Source organism: Prinia subflava, chromosome 24 (assembly GCF_021018805.1).
Source record: "Prinia subflava isolate CZ2003 ecotype Zambia chromosome 24, Cam_Psub_1.2, whole genome shotgun sequence".
Taxonomy (NCBI): domain Eukaryota; kingdom Metazoa; phylum Chordata; class Aves; order Passeriformes; family Cisticolidae; genus Prinia; species Prinia subflava.
The window spans coordinates 2,855,782-2,873,295 of record NC_086270.1 but is presented as its reverse complement, the minus strand read 5'-3'; the positions used below and the strand labels follow the sequence as shown (position 1 = coordinate 2,873,295).

The window sequence follows — 17,514 nt, the reverse complement described above, 5'->3', positions numbered from 1 at the left end:
CCCACTATTCCCAAAGAGCTGAATTCTATTCCTAATTTAAATTCTCTGCTTGACTCTTGAAAATTTGCCCACAAAACTCAGTGCAACGATGTAAGATCTGAGACCAGGGAAAAGGGGAGTTAAACACTGCCAAATCCCAGTTCTGCTGGGCTTTTGTAAAAAAAAAAAAAAATTCATCATTGGAAAAAATAAACAAAATCGTATTTAATTGTCATTATTATCTATCACCCCTGTGAGACATGAGGAGCAATGAAGTTAGTTTCAGACAGGTTGCAGTACAGAATGGGCAGAAATGAAATTTTCTTTCCAGCTGTGAAGCCTAGAAATAAGGTGTTCAGATTTTGATGTTGGATCACACAATTTTTTTACAGCAAACAGTTCTGCTGACCAATAAATACCTTGGAAATGTGCCAGCTACAGATAAAATGGATGGGGCCAAGTTGGTGTTGTCAACTTAGAATTATGGCCTGATAAATCTGTAATTTCATGGTTCTATAATAGCTCAGAACAGCTCTGCAGCTGCATAAAGCATCTGTGCTACAAATGAAGAACTACTGCATGCAAAGGGAGGCAAAGTGGAGATTTCTAATGCCTTAGAGACTTTTTAAAAGGAAACAGATCAATTAAGAATGTAATAGCTGCGATTTTTAAATGCATGGAAAGGTGCAAGACAGATTTTTTATAAAATCTATTCTCCACTCATGGGTATTGCAAAACTCAGTGACATCTAATCCTAATTTTTACTTAAACAATGAATCAAGCCAAGTGCTCTTCAAGTATTTCTCTCTCCACTGAGAGACAAATTTACCTGAAAACTTCAGGTCCCCTTGTTCCTCCTGTGCGTTTTTCAATTGGACCCAGTTTTTCCAGGCATTCACCCCATACATGTACTTTAGGGTCATCCTAGAAACAGAGCCAGGGTAGGAGCCCTGCATCAAATTCCGAGGCTCCACAGCAACTACAGACTTCTTCCGGCCCTGCAGGCAAGCAAAGACATCCAAAAAAGCAGCATTTAATCAGCTCCTCATCCACAGATGGTTAGATTAGGGCACATAATGTTGTTATTTCAAAATGTAAAGGATTTGTGTTCCAAAGCATTTTTCCTTACCCGTCTTTTTGGCTGTGGGAAGCCATCCCTGTGTCTCCGTCTCGCCCGTGAACGTGAATGCAAACCAGGTCCTTTACTGAGAGGGTCAAATGAGTCTGAAGTCAAATCAACACCATGAAGAGTTTAATCATATGATTCAGCAGCCCAGGTAGAAGTGTCACTGTCACTGAGATACTATGGAACACCTTACAGCTGACAATCACATTGTATATTCAAATAATCCTGATATTTGACTAATTAAGCAATCTGTGCACTTGCTGTATATAGTAAATTCTCAATAGGATAAAAAAGGTCCCATAACAGTGGGTGTATTTATTAAAGCAAATATGATCTTAGCTGCCACTCACATGGGATATACCCAGGGAACAGAAGTGATGAATTCAAAGCAGGCAAGCAAGAACTTCCTGCTACTCCTATCAGGGGTTCTGCAGAGTGCTGTCTTTAAAGACAGCAGTAATGTCCTAAAAATAGTAACTTTTTGTGGAGTTGATCAACTATTGCAGCTTTAAACATCCACTGTCACTACATGAAAACACACAAGCAGGCTGCTGGGACAACACTCACACAGAAAATTGTGTGTGCTTTTATAAAACAACATTTTTCTTCACATGACACCGACCTGATGGGAAATCTGCCTCCAGGTCCTGTTCCACATCACCTTTGGAGAAGGGCTTGACTTCTGGTTCAGGTTCTGGCAGGACATTGGATCGTAAGGCGTAGTGATTCAGCTCCTCCTCCCAGCTGTGTGGAGTGGACACTGCTTCTGACTCCAGATCTCCGCTGTACGTGCTGCCCTGGTCTGCAACGAGAGGGATCACAGGGAATATGTGCCACAGGAAAGGCAGAACCACGAGTTTGCAAGAAAAAATTGCAGCAGGATCAAAATCTGTTTGCAAAACAAAAAAAATCTGACTGACCTTTCTCAAATATCTTGGGGTCCAGGAATAGCTCGTGCTCAGATGTTTGAGATCCTTTGGAAAAAGAAGGAGATCTGTATCTACACACGACTGACAGGTTGCACAACTAATATAAAATACTTTGAACAGCAAAAAACATGTATTAGGTCATAATGAACACACATGCTGTGCCTTCTCCTCACTGGAGTTCTCCTAACAGCTTTCTGCCTTGGTCATGCTATTGCAGGGGAAACAGAAATGCAGAATTTATCTAGGTTTGCTTTTCCAAGGGCTTCCATCCTTTCCTGTTTGTTCTTTGAGTTATCTGTAGACCAGCAGGATATTTTGTTCATCTCTTTCCAGCTTGTTCCACTTTCATTACAAGCATTGGTCACTATCCAACAAACTCTGCCCTCACCCTTCAATAATCCTCCATAAAGAAACTGATAGGAAAATTTGCTTTTAAGGCAGCTGCTCTGTCTTCTTGATTTTGATCTTCCTTCTAACATATGATGTATTGATCTGGAGGTTTCTACCTCTGGTAACCTATTCCTGTCACCACAAGTCAAATCAGCATCTAGAATCAGGGAAAGGGAAATTTCTGTGGTGAGAGCACCTTCACCTCACTGCATTTCAAATTTTCATCCTTTTTAAAGCCACAACCTACCACCATGAGAATGTGTTTTTTCTCTCTCTGCATCTTCTGCAATCATTTCTGCCATCTGAAGGAGATCAGCTTCAAATGGATTAATGGAAATCTTTTCCTTGTTTTCCTGATTATTTTCAACGATCTTATCAGCGTTATCTGGGGTAGCTGGGATGACCATGGGAACTGGTACCTATGGAACACATGGAAAATATCAGAACATACTTAGGGGTGAAGGGAAACAGCAAATACACAAGGGAGGTCCCTCCCATTTAACCTTATTTGCATTTTAGGACTGCTAAAATTAAGTTAAAAATAATTCCAGACTGGACAGCTTTTTGCTTTCCCTACAATTTGGTAGTTTTGTGTGACAATGTTTAATCAAATATGATGTAATAAGGAGGGCAATGGCTTCAAGGACTCAAAATATCACTTCCATGACCAGACACGACAGCCAGTGCCACAGTGCTGGGTGTGCTGGATGCAAAGCAAGCCTGCAAACACTGCCTCCTGTAGGGAACTGCAGCATAACTTACAGGAACTGGCATCCCCAGGGGAACTGGTGTGTACTGGGTGTAGAGGTGGAGGGGCACTGGCACGAACACTGGTACAGGAACAGGTACCACAATGATCTGGGGTGGAGCAGGTGCTTCTTCTGTCATAGCAAAAACAGAACAAACCAAAAACTGTTGGAAAATACCATACAACAACCAGAAAACCAGTTAAGGTTTTACAATACATTCAAAAATATTCTCTGTTACGTAAATCATGAATTATTCCTTCAACTGCAGTACAGACAATTCCAACAGGGGTAGGAGATCAGACACTCACCTGTCTGGCTTTCTTTGTTTTGTGTGTGAGGTTTGCACGAGGTGGCCTTAGTCTGGGTGATTGGCTTACACAATAAAGCTTTGTTTTTCAGAAGTCTGGGTGGTTTTGATGATGGGAGCTTTAGGGCATCTGTCTGGGTACTTGCCTGTTTGGAAAACACAAATGAGGGTCGAGTCAGTATTGGTTTGAAGGATAACATAAGACTAGAGTTTATTCTCTATTAGGGGAAGCTGAACAACTTAAAACTGTATTTGCTGATAAAAATGATCATTTAAAAACTACTGCAAAATAAGCTTGCTTATTTGGTGCTTTCTGGTTTCCATCTCAATTTACTTAATCTAACAATCTTGTTGTTTAAAGCTAATTTTGCTAATAAAGCTAATTTTGTTAACAGTGCAGTGAACAAATCTGCAAGAATATTTGGTTTCTGTAGTCAAATAACTGCTATAAACTTTTGACCTTGGAATTTTACTGATGGCAGAGATATAGAGGAATTATGTTAAGATACTTTTGATGACTAAAAGTCTGGCTGATACAGACACCGATAAAACTGAGTAAACTAATGTGAAACCATTGAAAACAAATAAATGTAAAAAATGAACAGCAATGCTGGCAGCAGCAGTATCATTTCCTGATACACATAGACTGACTATTCATGCTTGTGCTAATTCCATGTCCTGCTAACTGTAATTTTCAGTCATGCATTCAAATAACAGGATCTATTTCAAGAGGGAAAACTCATACTCGAATCCATAAGTGACACTCCAGCTAAAAGCAAAGCTGTCAGTCTTCCAGAACCAAAACTACATAAAAGAATCTCTGTGTTTTAGGAGAGCTGCAGGATGTTACACCACGTACCTGCAAGAGCTCAAGAATAGGAACTCTCAGAGTTAACCCCAGGCTGGTGGTGACAGTGGTTGCCCACAGCTGTTACCACAGTGCCAGGGAGTGGGGAAGGAAAACAAAGCTGCAGGAGCTTGGTCATGTCAGTCCCAGCAGCCCAGGCTGTTCCTTTTGCCATCCTATCCCACTTCTGGGCACAAAAAGCACCCTCGAGTGCAGAAGCCACACATGAATTACTCGGGAACCACAGGCACTTCAAGAGCTACAATCTGACAAGTTTTGCCTTAAAACGTCCAATCTGTCAGTGGACACAACAAGACTTGTGCCAGGTAAGTTCTATCCATGTTTAAAAAAGCATCTGCAAGATGGATGGATTTTAAATCCCAATCAAAATTTAGTTACAAAATGATGGTGCCAAATTCTCAGATATTTTACTTGTTATTGATACAATCTGGGCAAAACTGAGAAAAGTCCCTTGTAAAACTTACATCTCCTATTGTTTTTGCTGTCACAGTAGGGACTGCACCTGTGAAGAAAAAAAACATACAATAACATGTCTACTTATCATCAAGAACCACAATCCATATTCTGCCAAGGTCAAGAAAAAGAATTCCAATTAAAACTCATTTCCTGATGTATGTACATAAATTTAACTCATTAGTTATACCTAGCTAAAGGAAGGACAAATGCAATATCACCTGCACTGATGTGAAGCATAATGAAGGAGTGGCTGCTGTTCTCAGTAAAAAATAAAATCCCTGAGCAAATATAAATGTTCAGGAATAGATATGTAAAAGTACAGGCATCGTATTCAGCTGCCTTACCCTGTAAAACATTGTTGGAGTTAACAGTAGGCTGGGCAGCTGGGGTGCTTGCAAGGGACACCACGTTTGCTATGACAGGGGTTGAGTCCTTTCTTAAAGAAGAAGGGCCTGAGGAGGAGGTTGGTGCCATGGAAAGGTTTGCTGGACACAGTAGACAGAAGAAAATGAGAATAAGCAGTAAGATAATCGAGAAAAAAAGCATTTCTGAAACAACACCCACCCTTCAGATCTGTCTCCAGATGAAAGAGGCTGCTGTGTGAGAAGGGGATGTAGGTGTCAAGCTGCAGAATTTCAGTTTAAACAGGAGCTGGTTCCACAAGCAAATCAAGCAAGAAGGGAAAAGAGCTCCCACCAATGTAAGCAGCAGATGTGCACCAAATTGAAACAATGTGCACCAAGCTGAACACGGCCTGGTGCACACTAAAAACTTCCAGTTAGTATTTTATTGCTTTTGGGTCCCTTACTCTTGCAGCCACCATCACTCAGTGGGAAATTATGCCCCTCTTTAGGATCAGTGATATTCCTGCCTTTTGTTTCCCTTTCCTTTCCTGTCTTTGTGGGCGTTTCATCCCTTTGTGTCTCATTCCCTACAGAAATTCATAGTTCCTATTCCTGTGGGCTTCATTCCTATCCTCATTCCCATTCCACCTGCTCAAGGAAACTTGTAAACTTTGGGATTGATAATTCCCAAGGATCAACACTTAATAACACAGAAATGGGAACTCTCCATATGCCAGACTGCACAGAAGTGGCTGGTTTAAGTGCATGTATAGGAGTCTGCATTTAAAACCATTAAGTCTATTAATTTCACCACTTGATTATTAAAAGAATATTAACATTCTACCATATCTTCAAGGTGTTATGAAGACAAGCTAGATATTCAGCATGTCTGCATTAGATATCAGTACATTTTACCCCAATGAAACAGGCCTTTGGTTCATGAAAGTGACTGAAAGCAAGTGCCTTTGCTTTATCTTCTTTAAATTTTGTTTGGTACACGAAGCAATTGCATTTCCTACCTACAGAAGTTTGAAATGATCTCAAGTTAGAGCAATCTACACCTGAGCCCGCTCAACAGCAACAGAAACTCCCCAGGAGAAGACAGATCTTAGAGAGTTCACTGAAGTGAGTTTGCAGATAAACATCCATCTCACTACCCCACAAATCAAAAGGCAGTTTTAATCCCCAGCCTTTAAAGGGAGCTTTACCTGTGTTGTTTGGGAGTGGAGGGTCTGAAGCACCTTGCTGTTTACAGAACAACAGAATACAAAGCAGATTGCAAAAATGCTTCATCTCCCCTTGCCATTTGATGGACTCGTTGAGTTTACCTTGTCTCTTACAACCATCACACTTTGCCATCTAGGAAAACAGAGGGAGGGAGAAGTTGAACACACCTGGAAACACCAACAAGGTGGTGTTTAAAACAACAATGTATAAAAACCTACAGGATGTGATGATATTGCTTACCTGGTAAAACAAAACTGTGAATTTAGACATGCACTCCTCTGAGCAAAATTCCTCTGTTTTGCCCCCAAAGTGATTCTGGACCAGTTTGGGGGAAGTCTGTAAACAGTAACTGCACATTTTACAGTGGGTGCCCCAGCGCTTAGCCATGTCGTGTTTATAGAGCAGTTTACAAACTAAAAGAAAACAGCAAAAACACTCTTTAATACCAACATGACAATCCCTCAGTGCTCCTAATTCCTGTATTTAGTGATGTCTGTAATAATTAATTAAAACATACCATTAAAATGTAAAGTGTGAACAGGGTTCTGTGTTTTTAAACCTTAAAAACAGATTCCTAACTTAAAAATATTAGATTTTTTTAGGAGTACTGATAATTTTAAGGCCAAACAGTTGTGACTTCATTTCTCTGAGACAGGGTTTTGCCCTTTCTTACCTTCACTACAGAATGTTCTATCTATGCCTGAGAATCTCACTGTCTCCTTGATAATTTTCTCAAACCTGCAGTATTCACACAAAGCTGTCATATTGCCCTTCTTCTTATACTCATCACAGCAGGTCTTCCCACAGAACTGGAACGTTTTACCCTGCAACAGAGCCAGAATGTTTTGGTTTCAGTGTTTGAATGAGTCACATCCCAGATAATACATTTAAATTGTTAATAGAAATGCAGAAGAGTATTTATACCCTTAGAAATCAGCAACAGAGCACCTGCAAATGAGTCCCCCCATTTAGTTTTATAATAAAGCAAAATTTCCTGTGGAAAGCCCTCACCAATGTGCTTTGTCCTTGGATTAAAAGGAACATGCCTGGGTCCAAGAGACAGGGATGTGTTTATTTAGACAGGCAATCATTTGGTTTGGGGTTTTTTTCTGAGTTCCTTCTTTTCTGGTTTTAAGACCATAGAGTTAGTATCAGTATTAATTTGATACTGCTTAAACCAAACCAGTTTCAAAACCCTCCACAGCAGGTCTTTGCAAGCAACAAAGCACTACTGACAGACCAGTGCACGTAAATGACAATTTTTTGTGTTTCTATTGTGAAAAAAGAGCTTTGAAAGCCCTAATCTTCATTACCTTGTAGTCAAACAACTCTGGCTTGGTGGCAAACAATCTGCTACAGTGCTGACACTTGATTTTCACAACAGAGCGGGTAAAGGTGACCTGCTGGCACTGGGCAGCCAACCTCTGGAGCCCTGCTGCAGCTGGGGTGCTGGTGGAGCTGGGGGACACAGTGGACGTGGTGCCAGTGGCTGAGACTGCTGTCCCCGAGGAGATGCTCACAATGACCTGGCCCTGAGACAGGGGCACCACCGAGGAGTTCAGTCCTGCAGGTTTGTTGAACAGATTCTGTGGGGAAAAAAACCACACAGGCTTTACTTGACAGGGTTACATCTTGTACCTGAGTATTTCCACCATTAATTTAACATTCTGTTAATTTAGCTAAGAAGAAATCCTGAAAACACCACACCTGAAAAGCTACTACGCAATTGTAGCTGCAAAAATTGCGTATGCTCCCATCTGACATAGCCAAGTGATACTGAGGGTTTGCTGAGGTTTTACAGCTGTTGCACTGAACTTGAACACCTGAGGGTGGAACAGAGAAGAAAAAGTGATTTATGCAACATCAAGTTGTATTGCAGCTAATTTTGCACCGTGCATACAAAAACAGAGTCTGAATGATGAGCCAAGGCACAGACACAAGCCTGACACAACATTTCCACAGATTCAGAAGCAGACACTGCAGCTGCTCTGCCTGTTGCTTGCCAGAAATTTAATTAATCTCCCAGTATCCCTAGGATGTCAGTAAGCATTTTTCTATTTCCACATGAAAAATAGCTGAAAATGTTTGCCTAGCTCCATGCAACATTGGATAGAGGTAATAAAGCTGATCAGCCCAAGGAATGAGGGGCAGAAAAGCCCCAGCAGTGGGATGGCACACGTCCACACAAGAGGTTTGTCCTCTGGGAAACCCATCAGCTGCACTTGCAAGAGCAAAAAATAGATTTAAGACTGGTTATCATGTTTAAGCTCCCTAAAACCAAAACTGAAATAGCTGTACTGTCACTGCTACGTTTATTTGTTATGGAATGCCCTTTATTTCCCATCTCAGCACTTCCCTTTAAAAAAAAGCCACTTCTCACCCTCCCAAAAAAAAAGAATATCACCCTTAAACTTCAAGACAAATAAAGTTGGGATATGAGCCACATGAAATTCAGTTTCTATAGGTGTAAAAGGATAAGCTTACCTGAAGAAGTGACCATTTTTACTCTGTATGCTGACAAACAGTTAACAGAACAAAACAGTTCCATCTTCCCCAAGTTATTTGCGGCCTCCACCATCTCGGCTGAAGATCTCAGAGATTTACACAGTGTGCAGGGTGTAATTTTAGCTGACTTCTGTGGAAACATGGAAATTGGTTGTTCATTTGAAACTTGGCATCTTTTTATTAACCTGGAACTTGTTGCTAATGTATAAAATATTTATAAAATATTTATTTATAAAATATTTATAAAATGTGCCGGTGTGCTTGAGACAGCACTTGTTTTAAAATTGTGGTTTTTATGGTGAAGATTCACTGATTTTAGCTCTGGTTTGAGCATTTTAACCAGCACCAGGCTGGCTGGGTACTGCAAACACTCACACAGGTTGTACTAGCACAGATCAGTACCTTGTATCCAACACCTTGCTGAGAATTGACATTTTGCTCATGGTTTTTAATGCATCAGCTGTGCTTGTAAAGAATATTCCCAATAAGAGATGAGGAAACAAGGAACAGGGAGAAGCAGGTCCCCTGATGATGTTTGACAGCAAAATGGGAGAGAGATCCATCTGCTCGTAATAATCACAGTTTTCACTGTGTGGTCTACAAACTTCTTTTGAAGAGAGACACAGGAAAAAGCCTTTCATAGATGCATTTTCTGTGTTTAAGGGTTTTTTAAGGTCTTTAAGTTTGGGGAGAAACTTTGAGAATTAGTGCAGCAGATTATTTTAGTATGACAGCCTTAAAAATGCACTTTGTTCTATCACCAGCTATTCCAGCTCTTCACAGGACAGAACAGAGTATAAGCTTTTAGGGATTTAAAAACAGCCACAAACCTCCAGAAACTATCAGAATGCACCTGAGAATTGTGCTGAATGCTGTTTAAAAATCAATTAAATCAGATTTGACTTACCCTTATAAGCTTTAAATATACTGCATTTTCAAGGGAACTATCACATATGGGGTTTTGATATGTGAAATAAAAGCAGCATGAAAATGTTTCCAGCTTATTTAATTTTATTTCCAGATTTGTTTCAGAGGATAAGTAATTCTGAAGGTAATTTTCTGGATGAAATACATTTACCACAATTTTTTTTAATTCATTAGGCCTTTTTTGACCTAAGTGGCCTGGATAATGGGATAGCAGAGTCAAGTCATAAAATGAAGTTCCATTCTTTTATCTGATGGCAATTTGTAATTGCATTAGAATAAATCATTCAATAATAATTGGGCTATTATAATAAATTAAGGTTCTCTTAAATGCTCAGGTCTTCGAGAATCAAAAATAAATATGAAAAGCTTAAAAGTTAAAATCATAATTATCAACTAATTATTACTTTTCCTTTCCACTTAATTCAAAGGCTACAATTTAATAAAGAAAACTCTTTAGGGAGCATCTCAAGGCTGAAAACAGTCACAGATGGCTGCTGCTGGGGGGAGTCTTCTCCCACCACTGGAATTGTCGTAGCTGGTCCAGTGGTGAGGAAAGAACAGAGCAACATGTTTGGGCAAAGATTAAGCAGCAAATTATCATCCCTGCAAGTGTTCAAAACACACTTTGACTTGTGATATTTTGTGATATGGTTTAGTGGGCATTGGGGTATTTGGCTGAAGGTTGGACTTGATGATCTTGGAGGGCTTTTCCAACCTTAATGATTCTGTTATTCTTGAAATGACAAAAGCAGTTACCTTAGACCAATACAGTAACTGAAATAATCAACCAGTAAACTGAGTGTTCCTTAAAACACCTAAAATCTAATAAAAAAATAGATGAATTCTATTTTTAGTATTTTGTCCAAATACAGAATCAGGGAATCTCAGAATGTTTTGGGTTGGAAGGGACCTTAAATCCCATCCTGTTCCACCCTCTGACATGGGTAGGGACACTTTTCACTATCCCAGGGTGCTCCAAGCCCTGTCCAGCCTGGCCCTGGACACTTCCAGGGATGCTGGGGCAGGAACAGCTGCTCTGGGCACCCTGTGCCAGGGCCTGCCCACCCTCATGGGCAAGAATTCCTTCCCAATTCCTTCCCTGTGGCAGTGGGAATCCTTCCCCCTTGTCCCATCACATGTACCTGCTTGTAGCCCGTCACACACACGGAACTGCAGAACTTTTTGGACTGTCCCTCTATCTGCAGGACGTGACACTGGCCAGAGGCACTGTAGCAGTACCCTCCACAATATTCACAGCAGTTCATGGTCAGGTTGTTGGCTGAGCGGAACTGGGAGAAGCAGGCGTCACTGCAGAGCTTGTGCACCACGTTCTGGTAATTCACCTCGTGCCTGATCTGGAAAAAAAAGGAATATACAGCAAGGACAGAAAGAAAATGTGTGTTCATCTCTGAGACAGCAGAGCTGAGCTAAAGAAATTCAAATGAGGAAATGGCCATTACCACTGCGTTCTTCTGGCACATGCTGCACTTGCTGGAAATGCTGTTGGTGTGGATGGTGACAATGGGTTTCCTTTTCAGTTCGTATGTGGACAGACAAGACTGGCTGCAGAAATCCTTACTGAAGTCTGTGTTGTCAAACTGGGCAGTGATTACATCCTTTGGATTTAGAATTTCTCTATGGAAAAACAAACAGAGATAAAGGATTAGTATTGGTTTCATGTCGACTTGCTGTTCTTGCTTATTCTGGAGACTAAACATACTCCAGGAGGGGGTGGATCCATTTAATTCAAACTTTTATTTTTTGCTGTCTCAGTATCTGACTTCATTTTTGCTTTCCCATTAGGGAAACAAGTAAGAAGTACAATTCTTAAGTAGGCATTTTGTGAAACATTTTGTAGCTGGACTTAGATCACACAATGGAGCCTAAATGAAAAGTTTATTTTTTTAGAATCTAAGGAAATATTCTGCCTTGAATACATTAACTCACACATTTTACTTCATTTTAGGGATTCATAAATCTATTTTTCTCTAGAAGAAATAATGCATAAAATACTTTTTGAAAATGTACTCTTGTTAGTAGTTTTGAGAGTGCAATGACATTTTGAAACAGCAGGAAGATGTGGCACCTTTTGTAATACAGTTTTTCATATTTAGCTCATTTAAATCAAAAAAAGACAAGATGCATTCTGCACCACAGAGGCTTTTATATCTATGTGTATATAAAACTCACTTAAAGAAATGAAACTGCAAGCAGACAGACCAATTAACAAGGAACAGCATCAGGCACCAATTTTTGAAGGCAAACATGAGAGGAGCAGCGCTACCCACACAGCGAGAGGCACAAGAACTGAGCTGAAGCCTTTCACTATTTGCTTGAATATCAATTATTAGTAGAACAAATGAAAGCACTGTCCTACTTTGAGCAGCTTGAGCAGGTTTTCTTGGTAGAAGCTGGTGGGCGAGAAGCTGGAATGGTGTATCCAGTGAGGCACAGTGTGGAGCAGAAGAGCTGGGTTGAGCCTTTCCTCTGGTAGGCAGTTTGCCCTTTCTGCAGGATTTTTTTACAGCCAGAACAGGAAACCCGAACAGCTGTGCTTGGAACTGAGGGTAGCATTTTACTCATGCCAGAGGATGCCACAGCAGGCTGGAAACCTGATGACAGCTGTGGAACTGAAAAAAAAACCACACAGAGAAAACACAGAGTAAGTGTTACAGATCTATTACACAGAGCTCACTGGTGTGCAGGGGCAAGCACAAGGCTCGTGGCTTTATTTGGGTTGTCAGGAGTCTAGAGGAGAATCAGATAGCAGATGAACTCTCCACAAATACATGCCCTGTGCTGGTTTTCTGCATAGCAGATTTTTATAACTACTCTGATGATGGAGAATACACTTTTAACATCCCTTCTATGGAATCATAGAATGGTTTAGGTGGGAAGGGACTTTAAAGACCATCCCATTACATCCCCTGCCATGGCAGGGACACCTTCCACTATCCCAAGTTGCTCCAAGTGCCAATGTCCAACCTGATCCTGGGATGGGGCAGCCACAGCAGCTGTGGGCAGCCTGTGCCAGGCCTCCCCACCCTCACAGGGAACAATTCTTTTCTAGGACCTAATCTAAGCCTGCCCTCCTTCAGCTTAAGACTATTTAACACATTCAGTTCTGCTATGCATTTCACACTCAATTTTCCTATGCCTCAAAACCACAATTATTTTATAAACTCAATTTCATTTTCTCTAAACCAAACTAGTTCTTCATTCCTACTGGGATCAGACATAGTGAACAAAATGCAGAGTGACCTGCAAGACTATTTGCAAAGGTGACACATTTTACAGATTCAAATGAAATGAGTCTTGCCTATTCCTTACCAAGAGGAGTGCCACTGACTGAAAATACAGCACTGATTTTCAGCTCCCCTTCCTGAGATTTTGGCTGTTGGCCGTACTCCTGAAACAAAGGGAAAGGAAAAGGAGAACAAATACACACATGTAATAACAGGTTACATGATTCCATTCTTTCACAACACTGCATTGAACCTCAGGGAAGAGTGGGTGTCCTAAGCCTGCTCCAAAGGCTGGGTGACAAGTGAGCAGCACACACAGCTCCTGCTCAGAGCTCCACACCCGAGGGGGCACAAAGGGACAGGTGGGGCTCCCTGGTGCATCCCTCTCTCCAGCTCCACTCAAGACACCTCAGAATTCAGCCAAAGCTAAAGGAAATTTCTGCTTTCCATTCAAACTTTCTAGCTGGAAATGCTTTTGCAGCCCTTGTCCCCATTCTGGGAAAGAAATTTTATCTTCACATAAAGGAGGATAGCAGTGAAATAGAGCTGGGACCTCACTGGGGAGTGTTCTGTATTAACCAGGGGTCAGGACCTTGGAGCAGCCTGAGGTGAAGCTTTGCACAGAGCAAGGCCAGACCATCACAGTGCCAGCTCCAGCACGAGGGGAATCACCTCCCATTTGGTAGAGGATGAGAAAATCCCTGGCCAGCTGCTGGTGGAATAGCTGACATGCTCTAAATGACTGGCTTAGTCCCCAGCAGCTATTCACACTGACACCACGCTTCCTGCCCCTGCTCTCCCTAGAAATCTGAGCCAGAAAGCAGCTTGGAACACTCCCCATGTAAATCTCAACAGGCTGAATAGCATAATCTCTTGGAACTACAGAGATGGTAAGATTTAGCCTACTTACAGTCGTTTGGGAGTAGTGAGGCATGATGTCATGTTATGACTGAGCTAAATTCACAGTTGCTGCCTGGCTGCCAGGGAAACCAATGCAGAATCACTAAACAAAAGGAAGCTCCCTCTTCCCAGTGGCAGTGAGATGCTCCCCCAGCTTCCTCCAGCTCCTAAAATCCCACAACAACCTCCACTGAGCACTGCTCAAACTGAGCACTCCTCTCACTCCTGTGGGAAAATGAGAAGTTTCTATACTAGACAACCAAACTATTTCTCAACATGTTTCCCAGGAGACAGGCAATGGTATTCCTTGATCATGTGAACCATCAGACTGAAACAATCAAATCTCAGGTCGAGAAGCTCTAAGCTGGGTATGGGCATGCTATGATGAAGATTCTTAAGCACCATTATTATTATTATTATTTATAAATTAATCATTTGCAGACATACAGATTTTTAAAGCATTTTAACTGCAATTGTATCCTTAGGCAAGAGTAGGAAAAGAAATGGAGGCAAATCCTGACATCAACTGTGCATGATCAAGCAGTTTCACAGCAGCGTAACAGTGCTGAAAGCCAAAAACCTTCAGCTCCAACTATTGGTTACAGCAAGAAATGCTCTTATCTTTCAGGAAATATAAAAAAAATCCATATATTCCCCCCCATAGTAATTCCAATCTAAAGCAAAACAAAATGAACTCAGTTCTCCTACTTTTCCAGTATCAGGCAGAGTTGATAATCACAGGATTTTACTCCAGGAAGGAATATTTTGAACCATACGATATTTGACATTTAAATTCTTCAAGTCTTCATTTTTACTTATTAATATGATCTTTGATAACCACAGACATCTCGCCTTGCATTCCACACAAATCCACACAGCAGATGCCATCTTGGGAGGACAAAAGAAGAGACAGATTTAACTAATCTACACGTGGCTTGACATTCTATAGGTTCAAGGAAAAATAAACCCAAACAATCCCACAGAGACTGAACAAATCAGAAGGACAGTAAAATTTGAAGTTGCAAATATTTTACTTAATAAATTGAGAGTATTATGGGAAAAGAAGAAGAAGTGCTGGGAAGACAGGCCCAGAGAGCAGAGGAGGTTCAGCAGGAGGACAAAGACTGATGCTAAAAACACCTGCACAGGAACACCAACACTCACGTGTCAGTGCAAAGGGATGCATCACTTTGGGAAGTTTTGCACACCTTTAACATATAAAGTGTGACATGTAACCCAGATACAAGCACTGAGGAGACAAGAATTGCAGCACAGCTCATTCCCCTGGTGTCACACAGCAAAGCAGTGGCACAGAGATTGGCTGGAGCTCAGTAATGCTCAATCCATAGCTCAGACCTTCTCCAGGCTGCTATGGCTGAGTTTTACCTGTATCATCGTAAAAAGTGCCAGTCTTGAATGAGAAAGTCACTTAAACACATACTTAAATTGACTTCACTGATGTGTAAGTACTTAAATATTTTGCTAAGACCTTTAAGAGTTAATTTAAATCAAGAACAAACTATTGTGCTTGCAAAGGCAACTTTTAAGAAGGCAGTAGCAGCAATAGCACTGTTTTAATTCATATCTCTAATTGTGACTACTCATAAGTTGTTTAACAAAATGTGATTTACCTTATTAATTATTATTAATTGATAATGGTTTATTATAATATAATATTATAATATAATAACTAATTATTAAAGTTTATTTCCTAGTTAGATAAAGAGTCTATGTTGCCACAGATTTGGTTACAGAAGTTTTAGAGCACTTGGCTTTGTTTCTAACTGAAAAGAAAAACATTTGCAGAGACAAGGTAACAAGACATCAAAAAAGTTGAAGGGGGGTGGGTTTCACAGTAGTGTAAGAGGGAAAAATCCTTCTACTAAACTATGTTCTTCAAGTTAAATTTTGGTCAACAAACTAAATAAATTGCTGAATTTATGTTCAGCTTAAGCGGTCAGCTGTCAGGCCAAAGTGAGAAATGCAATGGGAAACTTACCTCAGAATTACCAGGTTCATCTTTAATTTTGTCTAATAGTCCCTGCTGTGGGGCCATAGCTTTAGCATATTCGTCATCCAAAGGCTCCTTCTTAATTCTAATATTTGGTGCAAAGGAATTCCCCAGCTCTTGTCCAATAGATTCCTTACTAGAAAATAGGTAGCTAGACTCCTGAAACAATAATATGAAAAAGAATTCACCCTCCTGCATCTGCCATGAGGAGTTGGGCTGCTGCCAAGGGGAGTTTGTGTTGCAGACCAAGAGATTTGGGTCCTGCCAAGGTGGGAGAAATGCTGGGCAGCAGCTGCTGCCTCAACCTCCCTGCAGCCCCCTCTCTCATCCCACCCCCAATGCTTTCCACTCCTCTGGCCAAGGCAGAAGACACCCAGCTCTGTAAGTTGGTTGTTTGGGAGTGTCTCCTATGGATACAGCTGTTCCCTGGCTCATGTGGAAAAAAAGCAGCAGGTCAGGTGGATGCATCCAGCTGTAGGTTCGGCTCACCAGTCACTCCAACCATGCTGAACAGGAAAGTGGCTACCAAAAGAATCCTCAATCCAAAGAGAGGGTCAGGAAAATTATACAAAATCATATGTACTGTTTAAGCAGCAAAGATGTCTAAGAGTCAGAAGATCAGTTTCCTTAACACTCAAATTTACACTCAAATACAAAATACGTATTTTGAATTATTCCAGCATATCGCTGCACTTGCAAAAGTGGTTGAAAGATCTATAGCTTACCCTGAAGTTAGTTTCTGGAGTTTGTGGCGCTAACTGCGTCCGTAATGTTTCTTCTACTTGATTATGAACTGAGGAAAACATATACATTAAATAGAAATGAATACAGGTTCCAATGCATTTCCTTCAAAACTAATAAGAGTCTCATCCTGCTCCCCAACCCCAGTGTCTGACAGCACCTCACCACTATTAAACTACTCCCTTTCTCCTCCCTGCAAGGAAGGTGGTAATCCCTAAAGAGAATTTGAATTATTCTCTTTTGAATTATTCTATTGGATCATTATTTCCCCATTCCAGCAAAATAGTTGTAAACTTCCGATGCAAATTGTTCATTCAGAATTTTCCACACCCCAGCAGGTTCTGAATCCTCCTGTTTTGACATTTAAATCAGAAAATACTTTTTGGAGCAACATCTTCCAGCTTTTTCTTTGCTGTTCTGATCTTTTGCCTTTTCCCCTCTTCTCAGGAAATAGCATCTTCTGCTTTTTTAGAACACATCATTTAGAAACTTTGGGTTTGCCGAGATACTGGATGCTACCATGAACATTTATCATTCTGGTTTCAACTGCTGACTACTTTAGCTGATCTTTTAACTGTAGGTATTTTAAACTTTCTGAAATATATCTTATGTACAGAAACATTCTTCCCTCGATTTCTAACTGAAGGTAAAAGTAGAGATACATCTGTAACTGTTCTTTATTTTAAAAAGTATCTTTATCTTCTCTCTCATTGGTGCCACCTGGAAGCACTGATTTTAAGATGCTGTTGCTGAACATATAAAGTTTAAACCTCAGAACTGTAAGCTGTGAATGTGAACAAGCAGCCAGGA

At 40.7% G+C, this 17,514-nt stretch overlaps 1 protein-coding gene across 7 annotated transcripts in view; it reads right to left on the bottom strand.

Annotated features, from left to right (window-relative positions):
- The window catches only part of ZMYM4 (zinc finger MYM-type containing 4), a 41,899-nt gene that overhangs the window by 11,589 nt on the left and 12,796 nt on the right, over positions 1 to 17,514 (bottom strand). For 2 of the 7 annotated variants that reach the window (XM_063418845.1, XM_063418846.1), the window contains exons 4-24: positions 16,689 to 16,756; positions 15,952 to 16,122; positions 13,138 to 13,216; positions 12,185 to 12,437; positions 11,268 to 11,442; positions 10,950 to 11,162; positions 8,860 to 9,010; positions 8,083 to 8,198; positions 7,689 to 7,961; positions 7,049 to 7,199; positions 6,616 to 6,788; positions 6,357 to 6,507; positions 5,149 to 5,289; positions 4,813 to 4,850; positions 3,482 to 3,626; positions 3,187 to 3,305; positions 2,672 to 2,843; positions 2,026 to 2,079; positions 1,728 to 1,907; positions 1,109 to 1,203; positions 809 to 977 (exon numbers count right to left, since the gene is read on the bottom strand). In XM_063418845.1, coding sequence (XP_063274915.1) covers positions 809 to 977; positions 1,109 to 1,203; positions 1,728 to 1,907; positions 2,026 to 2,079; positions 2,672 to 2,843; positions 3,187 to 3,305; positions 3,482 to 3,626; positions 4,813 to 4,850; positions 5,149 to 5,289; positions 6,357 to 6,507; positions 6,616 to 6,788; positions 7,049 to 7,199; positions 7,689 to 7,961; positions 8,083 to 8,198; positions 8,860 to 9,010; positions 10,950 to 11,162; positions 11,268 to 11,442; positions 12,185 to 12,437; positions 13,138 to 13,216; positions 15,952 to 16,122; positions 16,689 to 16,756 — 3,087 coding nt within the window. Of the gene's footprint in view, positions 1 to 808; positions 978 to 1,108; positions 1,204 to 1,727; positions 1,908 to 2,025; positions 2,080 to 2,671; positions 2,844 to 3,186; positions 3,306 to 3,481; positions 3,627 to 4,812; positions 4,851 to 5,148; positions 5,290 to 6,356; positions 6,508 to 6,615; positions 6,789 to 7,048; positions 7,200 to 7,688; positions 7,962 to 8,082; positions 8,199 to 8,859; positions 9,011 to 10,949; positions 11,163 to 11,267; positions 11,443 to 12,184; positions 12,438 to 13,137; positions 13,217 to 14,660; positions 14,841 to 15,951; positions 16,123 to 16,688; positions 16,757 to 17,514 lie in introns of those variants that run through there. The other 5 variants (XM_063418849.1, XM_063418850.1, XM_063418847.1 and 2 more) reach the window with 4 other exon arrangements.